The sequence below is a fragment of the Sphaeramia orbicularis genome, chromosome 7 (genome assembly GCF_902148855.1).
Source record: "Sphaeramia orbicularis chromosome 7, fSphaOr1.1, whole genome shotgun sequence".
Classification (NCBI taxonomy): Eukaryota; Metazoa; Chordata; class Actinopteri; order Kurtiformes; family Apogonidae; genus Sphaeramia; species Sphaeramia orbicularis.
Window position 1 is genome coordinate 26,925,622 of NC_043963.1, and position 16,525 is coordinate 26,942,146.

The 16,525-nt window shown below is 38.4% G+C and overlaps 2 protein-coding genes across 9 annotated transcripts in view; one reads left to right on the forward strand and one right to left on the reverse strand.

Moving 5' to 3' along the window:
• The window catches only part of dlgap4a (discs, large (Drosophila) homolog-associated protein 4a), a 78,977-nt gene extending 78,553 nt beyond the window's left edge, over window positions 1-424 (reverse strand). For 3 of the 7 annotated variants that reach the window (XM_030138224.1, XM_030138221.1, XM_030138218.1), the window contains exon 1: window positions 28-423. The gene's annotated coding sequence lies outside the window, so the exon portion shown is untranslated. Of the gene's footprint in view, window positions 1-27 lie in introns of all 7 variants that reach the window. The other 4 variants (XM_030138222.1, XM_030138223.1, XM_030138219.1 and 1 more) reach the window with 2 other exon arrangements.
• A 9,930-nt stretch (window positions 425-10,354) lies between these two features.
• On the forward strand, window positions 10,355-16,524 carry LOC115422197 (poly(rC)-binding protein 2-like). Of its 2 annotated transcripts, none has more exons than XM_030138332.1 (13): window positions 10,355-10,516; window positions 11,311-11,444; window positions 11,609-11,632; window positions 11,722-11,754; window positions 11,888-12,004; window positions 12,537-12,668; window positions 12,764-12,892; window positions 13,179-13,253; window positions 13,486-13,545; window positions 13,875-13,947; window positions 14,042-14,097; window positions 14,218-14,387; window positions 15,301-16,524. In XM_030138332.1, the coding sequence occupies exons 2-13, from the start codon at window positions 11,376-11,378 to the stop codon at window positions 15,335-15,337; spliced, it is 975 nt and encodes a 324-aa protein (XP_029994192.1). In that variant the 5' UTR covers window positions 10,355-10,516; window positions 11,311-11,375; the 3' UTR covers window positions 15,338-16,524. The 2 variants fall into 2 exon arrangements, with proteins under 2 accessions (XP_029994192.1, XP_029994193.1); XM_030138333.1 differs by having other exon boundaries at window positions 13,486-13,527.
• The last annotated feature ends 1 nt before the right edge of the window (window position 16,525 follows it).

Sequence of the window (16,525 nt, forward strand, 5' to 3'; positions counted from 1 at the left end):
AAATCCTGAACGTGTCAACAAGCTTACCTTTTCATTGCATTGTAATGAGCTGCGGATGGGTGTCGGTCACACAGGAATAGTTATCCAGCTCTTACATGACGGATGGAATATCACTGTCACCCGGCTGTTTATCTGTCGGAAGGTAAACAACAAGACGGTCCTAGAACATTTCTAGATCTATGTTTGCCTTTTATCCTCAGGATGTGAGGCGTAATTTCGCTGCGGTCATTTCTTCTTGGTCTTCTGCCTTTGTGACTGCAGCTCACCGGTTTACACACGGATCCATGACGGCAGGGAAAACGCAGTTTGGAGGCTGCCGGTGATGCTGCTGCTGCTGCTGCAGCGTTTGGTCCGTCGAGACGCGGGATGAGAGAGGTGGGGGTGGGGGCATCCGAGGGCCCACGACAAACAGTCAGCTCCGCGTCGGAGGACCGAAAATGAACTCATTGGACCCGAAATCACGGTCTCATGAGCAAACGGTGGTTGATGAATCATTATGCGCACACCGAGGCAACTATGAGTGTGTTTTTCTCGTGTGTCTGAGGAGTGCAGTCTTTGATGATTCAAGGGAAGTGAAAAAAACAGATGTATTTAAAGGGATTTTAAAGGGAACTTCATTAAAAATGGATTTGTGCTTTGGACACTATAGATGCCGTGTGAAGCCACATGGGAATGAAACCAAAGCGTCAGATCGTGATGTTTTTTCCTGACACTTTGTGAAGTTGGTGTGTTGACACTTCATTAGTGCCCACAGACTTGAACAGGTTTTGTTAGAGATAGTTCATGTAGGAGAGATTTATCTGAAAATGAATCACAGCTCTCCAAAGAGCTGTAGGTTATCAAACACTGTGGTTATAGTCTAGTATAGTAATGAGAAGTGTGGAAATGTAACCACACACACACACACACACACACACACACACACACACACACACACACAAACACAAACACACACACTAAACATCTGAACAAATAAAGAAAATTACAAGTTCCTCCAGCAAGGCCATTTCAAGCTTCCTCTCCCTCCACAATAATATTAAATCACAAATTTATGACCTATTTCCTTCTTGTAAGCTAGTCAGTCAGTGACACTGGTCAGTCTAACTCCCTGTTGCCATGGTAACAAATTCGTCAGTTTGTACCTGGTTTCAGTTGGCTTTTTCCCCTTTTTTTCAACCATTAGTCCGGTATTCTGCTCGTATTAATAAGAAAGTGAAAAACAATTCCATTTTTTATTTATTTAACTTTATTTTTCCATAATCAGTAGGATATTACTGACTGACAGAGGACAGAAGTAGGTCTAATAAACCTTTAAAAACCGGCATTATTTGGACTGGTCATCCTTTTAAAGTTTTGATATTAACTTTAGAAGGATGACCAGTCCAAATAATGCCAGTTATAGTCTAGTATTGTAATGAGAAGTGTGGAAGTGTAACCACACACACACACACACACACACACACACACACACACACACACACACACACACACACACACACACTAAACATCTGAGCAAATAACGAAAATTACAAATTCCTCCAACAAGGCCATTTCAATCTTCCTCTCCCTCCACAATAATATTAAATCACAAATTTATGACCTATTTCCTTCTTGTAAGCTAGTCAGTCAGTGACACTGGTCAGTTTAACTCCCTGTTGCCATGGTAACAAATTTGTCAGTTTGTACCGGGTTTCAGTTGGCTTTTTCCCCCTTTTTTTCAACCAGTAGCCCGGTATTATGCACCTGTTAATAAAAAAGTGAAAAACAATTCCATTTTTATTTATTTATTTTACTTTATTTTACTTTATTTTTCCATAATCAGTAGGCTATTACTGACTGACAGAGGACAGAAGTAGGCCCAATAAACCTTTAAAAGCTGGCATTATTTACATTGGTCATCCATTTAAAGTTAGTATCAAGCTGGATAATTACATTTTCAACAACTAAGTGTCAGTTTACCACTCAACATAAGAGACTCACAATCATATGCCTCCTTCAAATCAAAACTTAAACATTGGATGAAGGAAAACCAAGTCTGTGACCATCAGTAGATTATCATCACTGTTTTGTTCTGTGTGTTTTTATAATGTTTCGCCTTTTTGTCAGCTGTCTTTCCTGTCACCTGCCTAGGGACTACAGATGGAAATTAGCACTGCTGCTACAATCTGGCATATTTACACCTGTAATTGTTGTAGATGTTCATTAATAGGCATGGTCCCTAATAAATAAATAAATAAATAAATAAATAAATAAATAAATTCCCACAAACCTCAAACCTCACTTCAACTATAGTGGAGAAAACAGTTAGGCCTACTCAATGGTATCTATTTAATATGTATGCCTAAAAGATCAATGTGATGCTACTGAATTGTTCAAGTGTGATTTAATTGTAAATATTAACTCCCACAGACTACATACATTAAATCATAGAGGATATAACCTCAGTGTCCCTACAGACATCTGTTTCTCTGACTTTCTCTTTAATGCTGTCATGGATGCACACAGTTATTTCCATGATTCACTGTCTATGATGCATCTAAAGGATTTATGACAGCACTGGCGCTCATGCTATTCATCCTAATAATATACAATATATTTTAAGCAGCATCTTTCCTTTAATCTATAAAGACCGGGCTGCTAATGAATGTCTGTCAAAATTAATAATGGCTGCACATGTTTTAAACACAAATGTATTGCTCACATGCGGAGAGGGGAGAAGGGGAGGAGCGGACTCTGTGCCACCAGCAGCTGCATGAACATGACTAATCTTCAGTTTAAAATCAAACTGACAATAAAAGACAATATGTCCTTACCAGAGTAATGCCCACTAGCATGAAAGATGGATGACTGGATAATACCATGACTAACAAGTCTGTATCTCAGGGGTGGATATCCAAAGGGGAATAGTGGCAGCTGAGAGTTGGGTTGTAATCTGAATACTTTTTGTTCAGCTTGTCCTTTACACATGCTGGTTGTTTGATACCAATCGCTGCTGACATTGTCTCTCAACCAGACAGCGATCAAATACTTTTTTGTTGGGACTCTAGGCCATAGATGAAGGTGACCAGTTGTCTTTTTTGACGAGATGACTGAGCTATTATAAACAGAATGTCCATTTTGTGTTTGTAAACCCTACAAAAGCTTGACTGGACATGACACTCTGACATGAGCACCACCAGGCTTATAGCCAGAGGGCAAATCGAATGGATCAGTGGACCGCATGTCCGGAACTGTGTCCAAGACGATCATGGACATTGGGAAGACTGCATATGTAATGTGATATGGCACAGAATCAGAATGATTATCTGGTAGTTTACACATAATATGGTATCATTTTATAAGCAAAATGCTGTACTTAACCCATAAAACTCAAATAGTCATCAGCAGTGAAAATCATCTACTGATCTAAGGTGTTTAGTAACTGTTGATCTATTAATCCTATCAATATATGTAAATAATTGGTTTAAAATGCAGTTTGTCATCTTTTCATAGTCATTACATATGACCCAGTTGAACATTCAGAGGGTCCGTAGTGAATGTGGAAACACTGTCATCTTCTACAACATAAAACCCATGTAATTTGATAAATGACAGTGGATGGACACACTTGTTTTATGTTCAATTATTGATATCTTCTCTAAAAAAAAAAAAAGAAAAAAAAAAAAGGGGCCTTTTTTCCAGTTTTCTCTTTTTCTAATATAATAACCTCCAACTTTAATCTGAGCTTTTATGAACATCTACATCAGGGGTCACCAGCCCTGGTCCTCGAGATCTACTATCCTGCATGTTTTACATGTATCCTTCTACCAACACACCTGATTCAAATGATAAGCCTATCACCAAGCTCTGCAGAAGCCTGATAACGACTGTCAGGTGTGCTGGAAGAGGGAAACGTCTAAAACATGCAAGATAGTTGATCTTGAGGACCAGGGTTGGTGACCCCTGATCTACCTGATCAGTAAATTAAATACAGGAAAATATCTGGTTTTCACTGAAAAAAGAAGCAAAATACAAGGGATAATATCAGAATAAATGGTGCTAAATCACTTAAGAGAGGTTAAAATAGAGAGAAAAAATTATTTGGGAACTGCCGCAAAGGTAGCACTGAGTCTTTATGGGTTAATGTCCTATCTCAGTAGAGCTCATTGAAAACAAGCCTTAACCCTTAAAAGACCAAGAATTATTTTTGTGGAATTCAAACTGAATTTTTCTCTATATTTAACCTTTACTATATATCATAATTTATTACAACATTATCCTCTGAATTTGACATTTTTCAGTGAAAACCAGGAATTTTCCGTCATCTTTATTTGTTTAACTGATCATGTAGATGTTCATAAAAAAGTTAATTCAAACATGAACATGAACATTGCTATTTGTTTTAATTCATGAGCTGTTGCATTTGTAAATACCAAAAGAGTAAAGAAGTGAAATACTGTTTAACATCTTTCATGTGGTACATTATTTATTTATTATCAATAAAGCTTTCCCTGAAATGCTTTTGAGTAAGTAGACCATGTCTAAGTAGCTTAGCACCAGCATCCTGTATAAGTCAAGATGGATCTAGTCAGGTAAATGCAAAACAAAGCAATTACTATGATTTTATGTCTGTCTTACACCATCCTGCTTTAATTTTAAAACTATTTGGTCATGGTTTTTATTCCGGCTGCAATAATCCGTATTCAAAACACCCCAGATAGAGAAGAAACACACAATAAAACACTGGTACTTACTTTCTGCACATGAACATTTCAAAAACTAGTAAAACCTGCAGTTTTTCTTTTCAGATGTACTAATGTTTTGAGCTCTCTGCAGCATGTAACCCATTCAACTCATGACACATTGTAGGCCAACAGTGTGATAATAAAGGGATAGCTTATGCTTTGTCTATTGTCTGGTGTTTCAGAGAAGACAGAATACTGTTCCCTCATCCACTGCCAAAAGCTCTGTTAGGAGCTTGATCAAATCAGTCTATTCTGTCATTGACAATCTGTTTTATGTAACAACTCCCATATTCAGGGCTCCTTCCAGCATTAACAAACTGTTTCACAGATTATTCAGGCAGAATTTCTGCCAGATGTATGTGTGTTGTTTTCATTGTTCATTTTCATGCTCATATTTTACACTATTTGCTTCAAATCAATTGTGTTTTTTCTTTTGCTATGTTGTCTAACACATGCATAGAGTAAAGAAAAAGAACTTATAATCCAAACATTATATCAGGTGTAAATACAGAATGATTGTCCGGATTCTAAGAAATTCAGCTGCCATCACAGTCTGTTGTTTACAGATGAGCACTCCAATGAGATGTCTGTTTTATACACAAATACAAAACAATACACAACTGAAAAGACAATAGATATTACGACACAATAGACTTTAGTTAGTTGGATTAGTTTTACTTCAAGCTCATAGAATCATCAGATAACAAAGAACCATATGACACTGTCAAACAAAATTTTTCATTGCTGGAAAAGGAGTGGGAAGAAGTACAACTTACAGACTCCCACCTGCTTTTTACAAAACTAAAAGTTGAATTAATTCTCCTTCCTTTGCTTTGTTAACACATTTTTTTTTTTATTTTTTTTTTTACAATAACACGAAGCATCCACACAAACCATTCACATATACTCTTCTAGTCACCTGACTCACAATCAGACTTGCATAATCATCCATCCATTATCTGCCGCTTATCTGGGGCCGGTTCGCAGGGGTAACAGTCTAAGCAGGGATGCCCAGACTTCCCTCTCCCCAGACACCTCCTCCAGCTCTTCCGGGGGGACCCCGAGGCATTCCCAGGCCACCCGAGAGACATAGTCTCTCCAATGTGTCCTAGGTCTTCCCCGAGGCCTCCTCCCTTGCATAATCAACCTTTTTTAATATAAACTATAATATTTATATGCACTTTAAATATTTACTATAAATACAATTATTAATAAATGTCATATTATCTCCTAATCGTGATAGTCTGTATTAATTAATTACAATAATATCTTATTTTATGCATTCTTCTATATTATAACTAGATATTCACTTATTCAGATAATGTTCTATATTTTGTTATTATACTGGATTTATACATCCTTTTAGATGCACAAATTGAAGAAAACATTTTGAATTTTTCATCCAGATTATTCCACAGATGTACCCCTCTAACAGACTAATAAATACTAGCAACCATTTGACTAATTTTATGTAAATATTATATTTGGTACAATGTCACTTCCAAATTAAAGCATAGGCTTAAACATTGCACAACTCATAGATAAAAATCTTCTACAACTTTTTTTTCACTGCATGCGAAAAGTCATCTCACATGTATTAAACTCTGTTCCAATAGCATGTGTTTCCCTAAACACACTAAGTCCAAAGAGCATGTCTACTGGCATGCATAACTGGGTTCTTCCTGTGGAGGACTGGCATTAATACGGAGACTGCTCCTCATGTTCGTGCCCCTAAGATATCACGCCAATTATTTGTCTCAGTGGGAGCAACCTATTTGCAGAAGATCTTCTTAAAATAAGATAGGAGTCACAGCCACTCTGCCTGTTCTCTAGTTCCTGACTGGACAGTTTACGTGGGCACGTGTCACCTCTCACTGAGACCCTGCAGGGCGATCTAACTATGGCTGTGGAAAGGTAGTGACGTTGAAGCTCCCATACAAGCAAGGCTTTTGGTTCTGTTCACACCCCTGCGGAGAGAATTCAGTCCCACTGTGCATCTCTGCATCTCCATTTTAGAGAGTTAACAGATCTGTACAACTTGCCCATGGCTCTGTCAAACACGAATCCCTGTCTTTCTCCTGCTATAGTCACAAACACACATATCTCCTCAATCACAAAAGCACACATTGATATAGGCCGCTGTCACAAACCACAACTGCTCTCATTGTCTGTATACCATTTCTAAGAGTCTATATTAAAAGAACATTCTGCAGATTTGACCCTAGTGTTTTTATTTCCCATCAGTTTTCAAGAACTTTAATTAATAAAACAACAGTCACTTGGTAATTGTTGGACTAATTGAACACCTCTCACTTTGGTTTTGACTGTATCATGAGGTTTCACACTGTAATCCAGATAATTTACTTTAATATTTGTGGACAATCTACAGTCAAAGAGAATAAATTGGATTTAGTCTCCTTCCTCATCTGTAAACAATAGTGTTTCCCATCATGTTAAATGATACTGATATCACATGTGTAGCAAACATGTGCTATTACCGTAGTCACTGACTCTAAAACAAAACTGAAAATGGATTCCAGATGGGAATCTAGATCACAGTGAAGTAATATAACATTGTGAGCATTAAGCAGATCTGCCTACAATGCAAAGAGGCAGTGGGATGTCAGGGGCAGCATGACAAGAGGGTGTTAGGTGGGCGAGTGCCATTTCATCATACAATCCATGTACAGTAATCAATGACCACTCACTAGTGGAGAAAAGAAGGGCAGCAGAGAGATTGAGAGCACCAGTGGGCATGTCAGATAAAAACACTGAAGGAGACAAACAGGGGACAAGAGGGAGGTTGCATCATTTAGGGTACAACAGCAAAAAAAGTGGGGACATTTAAAAAAGCAAAATTGTGAAAAAGATGGGGAGATTAAAGTAAGCAGATGATTATATAAGCAATCTCTTGACAGGGGGAGACACATAAAAGACCTGGGAGACCATGTGCTGATTGGAAAAGCTGAAGAGGCTGCACCTCCTCTATCCTGTATAATCCAGCTCTCTGTGATTGCTCTTCAGATCAAAGAAACAGGCACTTTTTTACTAATTAAACATCTTTTGTTATGACAAAAAAAAAAAAAAACACTCCTCTTAGTCTTTTCACTACTTTTGTTTTTAATCTATTCTCCACTGAATGTTCTTTCAGGCAGAATACAAACATGCTGTTTCCTACAGAGGACATGTACACTAAATGCAAATACCTGCTCCCACAGCTTTCTGGTTTATGGTTGGGGTAAATCTGGTCAGCTATGGTTCTATTTTAAAAACACCACCAGCCCTGTATAAGCCTGGCACCATTCAGGCAGCACTGCAGATGGCTTAGTAAAGCAAGCTCCAATATCTACTGCCTGGATTCATGTTTAGAAAAACAGGAAGTGCTGAGACAAACTGCTTTCAGAATAGCTGAGCTCAATTTCTTCCAGTGTGGGTGCAATGTATGGAAAGAATAATGGTTTTGAATGCATGAATCTGAGCCAGACGTGACTCAAGAGTCATGTATGTAAATAACAACATGTAAACTGGAGGTCATCAATTCTGATATAGCAGTGGATTTGCAAAAGATTAACAACTCAGGAGACTCAAACATTAGTTACAGACAATGGGAAGTGGTTCTTGCCATTGACTAATTGTAATGTGGGTGCTCTGATGTGCACCAGATTAATGAACATGTGCTGAGTGTGTTCAGGCAGAATATTCTGTCAACCAGACCATGAACACATGGTTAAAGGGCTATACTGCTCCATTTTATCCATCTCAGTTTTCCTTGATTCCGTCAACCATAATAATATCATTTTTATGTGAAATTCACTTTGCAATCAAATGTTTTCATCCTTTTCAAAATAAACATTAGCAAGCAATTACGCTGCACATTTTCCTCATCAATCATGTCTTACAGAAAACAAAGCAATTCATCATGAAGTGGACAGTCAATTACATTCATTCTATGAAAAACAAAATAATAAAGCTAATTATTTGAATGTCAAGAGGTGAAATCCTTAATTCTTCCCCTTGGCCAGTTTCACACTGTATCAGCATTTCCACTTTTAAATCATAATGTCAGGTGTCTGAATATTATCGGAGGTATGAGCCCATGGGAATTGTGGCCGGAACAATAATTTGGCTGATAGCGTTTTTTATCACAAGATATTCATATAAATCTGAGTCTACCTACCAATTAACAGAATTATTAGTTTCTAAATTACAGCTCACACAGCTGCTCCTAAAACTACATTTGTTTGCTGCTTTTTTGCACAGAACTGTACATACTCACCACTGGATTTGTTGTTTAAGCAATGTTACACTGACATACACATATTCACATAACACTTATCTATGCATTTCTCAATCTCTGTGTAAAAGATGCAGCCAGAACTTATAGGTACTATGTAAACGAATTAAAAACACACACTTTGGACCAAATCACAACTATTTAGTGTAGTTTCACCAAGGCATATCGGTACTTTCTTATCATTTTGTCTACTTTCTGTCATTGAAATTGGAGGTCACACTAAATACTGACCTTTGGAAGTAGAGGCCATAGATTTTTTTCAAGTTTTTCTTGTTGTGTGTATATTATTTTTAAAACTGTGCACATATTTCCAGCATTTTCTTCTTGAATCCTAATGAAGATGGTGGGAAATAAATATGTGAGCTTGTTACCCACCTTGCAAAAAAGACTTTTGCACATTATTATTTATTTTAAAGAAGCGCTGACTCCTTTCTGGCTGTTTTTTCACCCTTACTTTACATGTTTCTATATTATTGGGTGATTTTTATTTTTTTTTTTCTGACAGAGCAATTGCTCATCCTACATATGACATATTTGAATTCTTAAAATTAGGATACCTCAGTCAACACATGTAATCGAACGACAGTAAGAAGGATGTTGGATTCAAGAGGGCTGCAATCGGCTCAGTTCAAGTTGCTTGAAATGACCACTGGCAGCATCATTCCGCCATCTAGAGGAATTATAGGTAACTGCATCAAATCTCTGTAGCAAGAGCAGAGCTGCATGGAACAGCCATAAATTTCCTTGAATAATGCACAATTGAATTAGCATAAATTTATAGTCTGCTAGAAGATATTCAATGCACACCTGTTTAACTGCTGAAAAACATTCGACATTTTTTTCATTCATTAAATTTATGCCCTTAATTTTGATTAGAAGACCTGTGGCCTACTAATGCCTACTTCTAGATTACTTGCAACTCTACATTTTATGACAAAAAAGAGAATAATTTTGAGAGTTGAGGCATTATGTAGCCTATAATAGTTATTCTTTCACTTAGTTCACCAACATTAAATGAGCCTTTAAACGTCTTATTTATGATGTAAATTTTCACTAGTTCCATTTATTCAAATATTTAGTTAAATTAATCTTAACTGAAAGATTCAAGGAAGGGCTGTAAAAACATATTATTTTAGTTTATTCTTGAGTTTTTAGAGATTTCATTATTTCCAAACAAACCAGAATCACTCTTTCTTCCACGCAAGAAAAAAAAAAAACAGTTATAATAATAAAGTGATATATTTCCTCAAATCTATATATCACTTACATGAATGATCAGTGAGTGGGCGGAGCTGACCCCGGCAGAGGGGCGGGGTAGTTGAGAGGTCAAAGTTGAATGCATTTTGTCTTTTGTGCTAAAGCTGGAGAGTGGAGTCCGATCGAATAGCGGTGTCTCTTCCCTCTTCCCCGGATCCTTTTAAAACTCCCTCCCGAACCTCTCCCCTTCTACCCTTGCCACCCTACCCACCCCCTGAACGCGCATCAAGGGACGGTTCGGGTAAGACTTCCAGAAATATGGCTTTGTTTTTTCTTTCCTTTCAGAGTGAAGGACAGGGATAACTCAGTATGCCTCAGTGCGCTCCGTAGGCCGCAGGACCTGGCTATTAACTGGAACGCACGGTGCTAAATGCTAGCAAGCTGAATGGAAAATTACCGAACTATGCTCATTGACCGATCTAGATTTAGATAGCTTTAAGGGACTGTTTATGTGCATTATACCAATTACATAGTTGAACATTGCACTTGTGAATTCAGACATATAACTTGTGGTTTAAGAACTGGTAGTTGAAATGATACGGTTGCCTACTTAGCCATCAAATCTTGTTTGCGTGACTAGCTGTGATGCTCTGTTCGGAATAGGATTTGCGACTTTCACGCTATACTGTGAGCTTTATAAAGCTAGCATCGTTTCTCGTTTGACACAGAGTTAGTACAGCACGGACTATATATTAAAGTGGTCAAAATTGGGGATGTAAATGGGATATGATAGTCCATGTCGCCACAGCTGCAATTCCAGGAAGTAGACGCTGCCACTGTGAGACAGTGGGTCATTGTGCTAACGTGAATGAGTGGACTTGGGCCAGTCTAATGTGAATTACTGGAATGAGACGACTCATTCTTTCAGAGTGCCATGCTAATGTTGTTATAGTACAGTACAAGTCTACAGGATGTTAAGAGTCTGCATCACTTCATTGATCTGCATTGACGGCACTTTTTATAGTAAACAAGGGTTTCTTGTGAGATGCTTCTCTGTAGCCTCACATGTTGGTCACATTTCCCTTTCCATTACAGATATTCAGCCAGTGACCAAAGATTCAACTTGTTGGCCAGTTTAGCGTCCAAATCCAGCTGCAATTATGGACTCCAGTCTGGTTGAAGGAGGACTAAATGTCACCTTAACCATCAGGCTACTCATGCATGGGAAGGTGAGTGCCACATTTGATAAGGAGTCTTTACTGTCCGCATTTGATCAGAGCAATCTGTGCTGCTGTCAGTAGAAAGTGAAAACAATCGGAGCATTTTTCTACTGGTCACTGAAGGATGCATTTATTGCCATGTCATATATTTTTCCCTCTTTTTTTTTCTGCAGGAGGTTGGAAGCATCATTGGCAAGGTATGTAGTTTTTACTGCCAGGATGATTTTTATCTGTCTTTTCCCCGAGAGTGTTTTGTAAATATTTTGTGCTTGTGCTCTACTTACAGAAAGGAGAGTCCGTGAAGAAGATGAGAGAGGAGGTAGTAGGAATTTTAAAACATGTGGGAATACAAGAGTAGACCTGCTTGAATTTTCAATGACATTGACTCATGGGTCACATGATAATGATGCGACTGATTCAGTATTTCCTGTTTTGTGCTGCTGTGTGGTTAGAGTGGAGCTCGCATCAATATCTCAGAGGGAAACTGTCCAGAGAGGATCATAACACTTGCGGGACCCACCACCTCCATTTTTAAAGCCTTCTCCATGATCATAGAGAAACTGGAGGAGGTAAGACCCTTCCACCTCTTTTGACATTAAACACGCTGGTAAGGTTTTGCCGTGATGCACTAACACGGCAAAATCCTTGCCACCACACCATACATTTGATTAAAAAAAAAATCAATAATAGGCCTGCGCATTAGGCTATGCATAGTAAAGTTTTGCATTTAAAATTTTAAGGCTTTACAACATGGAACAGTGGTTGCAGTGGTAGCATCTTCCATCTTTATTGGTTGGTTCTGCTGCTTGTCACTACTGGATCAACTTCCCATTTGCACATGCGCAGTGGTAACTCTACTCGGACAAACTCGGTCAGAATCATTCTGCACTTCAGATAACTGTCATTGAGTGTATCATGGCTCAATAATTAATACTATTTTCATTTTTAAATTAAACTACCAACCTGCGCACCCCCCAGATGACAAACCACCACACCAAAGGTTCAGTTTCACAGGAAACACTGAAACTGACACTCAAACACCGACATTTTTTAAAGGGTTTCTTTTGGTGGTAACTTTTTTTTCTTTCATTTCCCCTGCAGGACATCAGCACCTCAATGTCTAATAGTACGGCCACCAGCAAACCGCCAGTCACCATGCGCCTCATTGTGCCTGCAAGCCAGTGTGGCTCACTTATTGGCAAGGGTGGCTGCAAGATCAAGGAAATTAGAGAGGTTTGTTCGTTGTGCTCTTTTTTACTTAATACTTGAATCATCGTTCTAACGATGACCTCTCATAACTCTTGTTGTGTGTGGTTGTGATTCTCCAGTCAGCAGGAGCTCAGGTACAAGTAGCAGGGGACATGTTACCCAACTCAACAGAGCGTGCCATCACTGTTGCAGGGACTCCACAGTCCATTATTGAGTGTGTCAAGCAGATCTGTGTTGTCATGCTCGAGGTAAACACAATGTTTAAAATCACTCTGTTTTACTTGTGGAATTAAAATGTATTTTATTTATTTCTAACTTACTAAAGTGGCCTACATTTCCCCTGGTTTATTACATTTTGTGAGACATTTTTGCCGTTGTTTTAGTCAATATGATTATGTATTATTATTTGTGAAGCACTTTATAATGTTAGTTTTGAAAGGTACTGTAGATGAAATTATTATTTTGGGGTTTGTAGTGAATGTGCCTTCAGTAGCCAGTGGTTTAATAGCATTCTTTTTCTTTTGGTTTCCTTAGTCCCCGCCGAAGGGGGTGACCATCCCATACAGACCCAAACCCTCAGGCTCTCCTGTCATCTTTGCAGGTGGTCAGGTAAATGCTGCATGTTTTGGTTGTTGTGTGTGACCCAAGTGTCAACTCTTTTGGGGTAACAGTATTGTTAGTAACTACTTTTGGTCAAAGGAATGTAATTATACGCAGGTTGTCATTCTGTAGAACGCCAGTCTTTGTTCTTGTACACACCAAGGACAGAGGACTGATGGATATTGGAGTACACTGACTGTGACACTGACACACCCTACTAAGTGCTGTTCTCTCCTTGCAGGCATACGCTGTCCAAGGGCAGCACGCCATTCCACAGCCTGATGTAAGTGAAGGGCCCTCTGTAAGTGATCCAATATATTTGCAAGTTCGGTCCTGGGGAGCCATGTCACCTTCTTATTCATCCCTATGACTCTTATTTTTTTCCCAACCCCTGCTCCATTACATGGACATCCATTTTTAAAAATTAACAATGTAGACATGGATTTTCTTTAACCTTTTAGAGCCTATCATAGGAGCCATGTGCCATTTCATATTTTCTGTCATTATCACTTCAACCTCAATATAAAAGGGAAATTATAACTTTATGAATATGATGTTTGTAGGTTTTTCTTCACTCATGATTTGTGTGTTTGTTTGCTCTCTGTGTCTTTTCTTACGTTGTATCAACAGCTCACCAAACTTCACCAGCTGGCCATGCAGCAGAGCCCCTTTCCCATTGCACATAGCAACCAGGGCTTCCAGGGTACGTGGACAGATTGAAAGAGAATGTGATTGCTGTAGATTTGTAATAATCCACCTAGTCAACACTCTCATGGGGTTTCTTTGTGTTTATTCAGCTGGGATGGATGCCTCTGCACAAACTGGCTCTCATGAGCTGACCATTCCAAATGATGTAAGTCACATCCATTTACACTGTGCACTGCTAAGTAACCCGTTTTTGGATGTTTGCTTTTTTTTTTTGTGCTGTGAGAATCATGTTTTTGCAGCTCTCTTTTTTTCCTCCTCTTTCCAGCTCATTGGCTGCATCATTGGCCGTCAGGGCGCAAAGATCAATGAGATCCGTCAGATGTCAGGGGCTCAGATCAAGATTGCCAACCCTGTGGAGGGCTCAACTGACAGACAGGTCACCATTACTGGGTCTCATGCCAGCATCAACCTGGCTGAGTACCTGATCAATGCCCGGTAAGAGGCTCTGTGCTAGTTCAACACTTCGATTTTCCCCACAGGAAGCTGACTGACACAAAAACACAGCAGGATTCAATGGTCTGACTATTGAAAAGTAGTTAAACAACTTAAAGGTTTCCTCTCGCGGGGACAGAGCATATATTCATTAAAGCTGACCCAGTCTTTAGGGATGCACCAATCAGATATTCTGGGCTGTTACTGATGAGGTCGATTCAAATGAGGTTTTGTGTTTATTTAGTTACTTTTCCGTGTATTTTTCCTTGTTTTCTTGCTAGGGAGACAAAAAAATAATTGAACCCTTTTAAAGTCTTTCAGCCTTTCATTACACTGTATCTTCTGAATGAGCACAAATCCAATCATGCAAATTTCTGAAACATTCTGCAATGTAACTCAACAGATAAACCCCAGCCACTGCCTTTGGTGAAATGGCATATTATTTTCCTAGTGCCAGTGTCTGTCAACGAGGCCAGTGTAGTTTGGTGCTGTTGTTCACTCAGTATATCTGTGTATCCCAACTGGTTGTATTGACACCACCTCACTTTCCTGTTAAACTCCCCAATAGGTGGTGAGTGCCATTTAAACGGAAGTCTTTTAGGAGAAGTGGGAACTAAAAACACATTATTTGCGATAACCCGACTGTTACCTTTTTTTGAGGGCAGTTTTTCAGCCACATTGCAGGAGGGCTTGTTTACGTTTTGTCTTCCTGTGGAAAACCATGCTGTCCGGAAATTAAATTGTGCCTCTCTTCATGAAATTCAGAGCTTTCTTCTACTCTTTCTTTACCCTTCATGTCACTGACCCATTAAAATCCTAGAACACACAGTATAAGACTGTGGTTATGTCTGTACTTCACTTGCTGTGTGTAACAAGTATTTTAAGATGTCGTTTTTGTCTTTCTGTTGTTGCTCAGACTGTCCTCTGAAGCTACTGGACTGGCAGCCAACTGACATGGAGGATCCTCATCAGCACCTAATGTAACCCCTCCCCCGACTTTTTACCAAGAGGTCCCTTACTGAATTTAATGCAAAAACCAAGTACTATAAACTCACTGTTTTCTCCTCTGCTTTGGTTACATACTGCTCAGTTGTAATTACATCATCATCATGATGTTGGTATTTTATTTATTTATTATGTTTTTAAATTCCCTTTGCATATAGTTTTCAGAGATTTCCTTCTGTTGTATTACTTCCTTTCATTTTGCTGTATATCTGTATGAACTTCTTGATAATAGGTAAAAAGTTTTAGAAAAATCTGAAAATAATGTTTTTTTTATGTCAGATTTTTCTTAGAAAATGTAAAAATGAAGAAAAAAACACACAATAACATAGATGGACTGTTCTTTCCCTTCCTTTTTAAATATCTATTTATTTTTTATTTAATACACAGCTCCTTGTAAGAGTAGAGTTCATTGATATTTGCCATCTTCTTTTTGAAGCTGTACTTCTTGAATAAGGCATTGGCGGTAATGGGTTTCAGTGGGTGTAAATGATTTTCCAGTTGAAGTTGTATGCAGGAAGAAAACTTTAGAGTCAGAAGGTAATTTATCCCTTGTTCACTGGGGGTTTAAAGGAGAATTTTTAAGCTACATTTTGTCTCACCTCTAATTTGCTGAGTAATTGTTTTGTGTCATTCCTGTGTTTCCATCCGTTTTTATTTCTCGATCAGGACTTTTGAGCATTGTTGTGTAATGGATTCTAATAGGGTGGGTGGGGAGAGGTCACAGGGTGGGGCCTGAATGAGAGGAAAATATTTTCTTTTCTCTGAAATTACTAAGACCATAATAATGATGATGATGACGAAAATAACATTGAAATGTTTGTTTTAAATAGAGAAAATATTTTTTTTAACTGCAGGGCTGGGGAATGCTGCAAGGGGCAAAACTACAAGACATATTGGTCTTTATAAGTATATTATGCTGAGGTATTAAATTAAGATTAACTAGAAGGAGAATTATAGAATTAACACTAGTTTCCTGCTATCCTTTTTTGCCTGGGTCAGATTTTATTTTTTATTATTCTTTGCAGGATGAAGAAACTCACGTTTTTGTGCACGTTTTCAAACTATTGTAGATCTGGGTGCAATTAAATTGTTGAAGAACTGAAATGCAGAAATAAAAAGATGTGAAATGCTGAAAC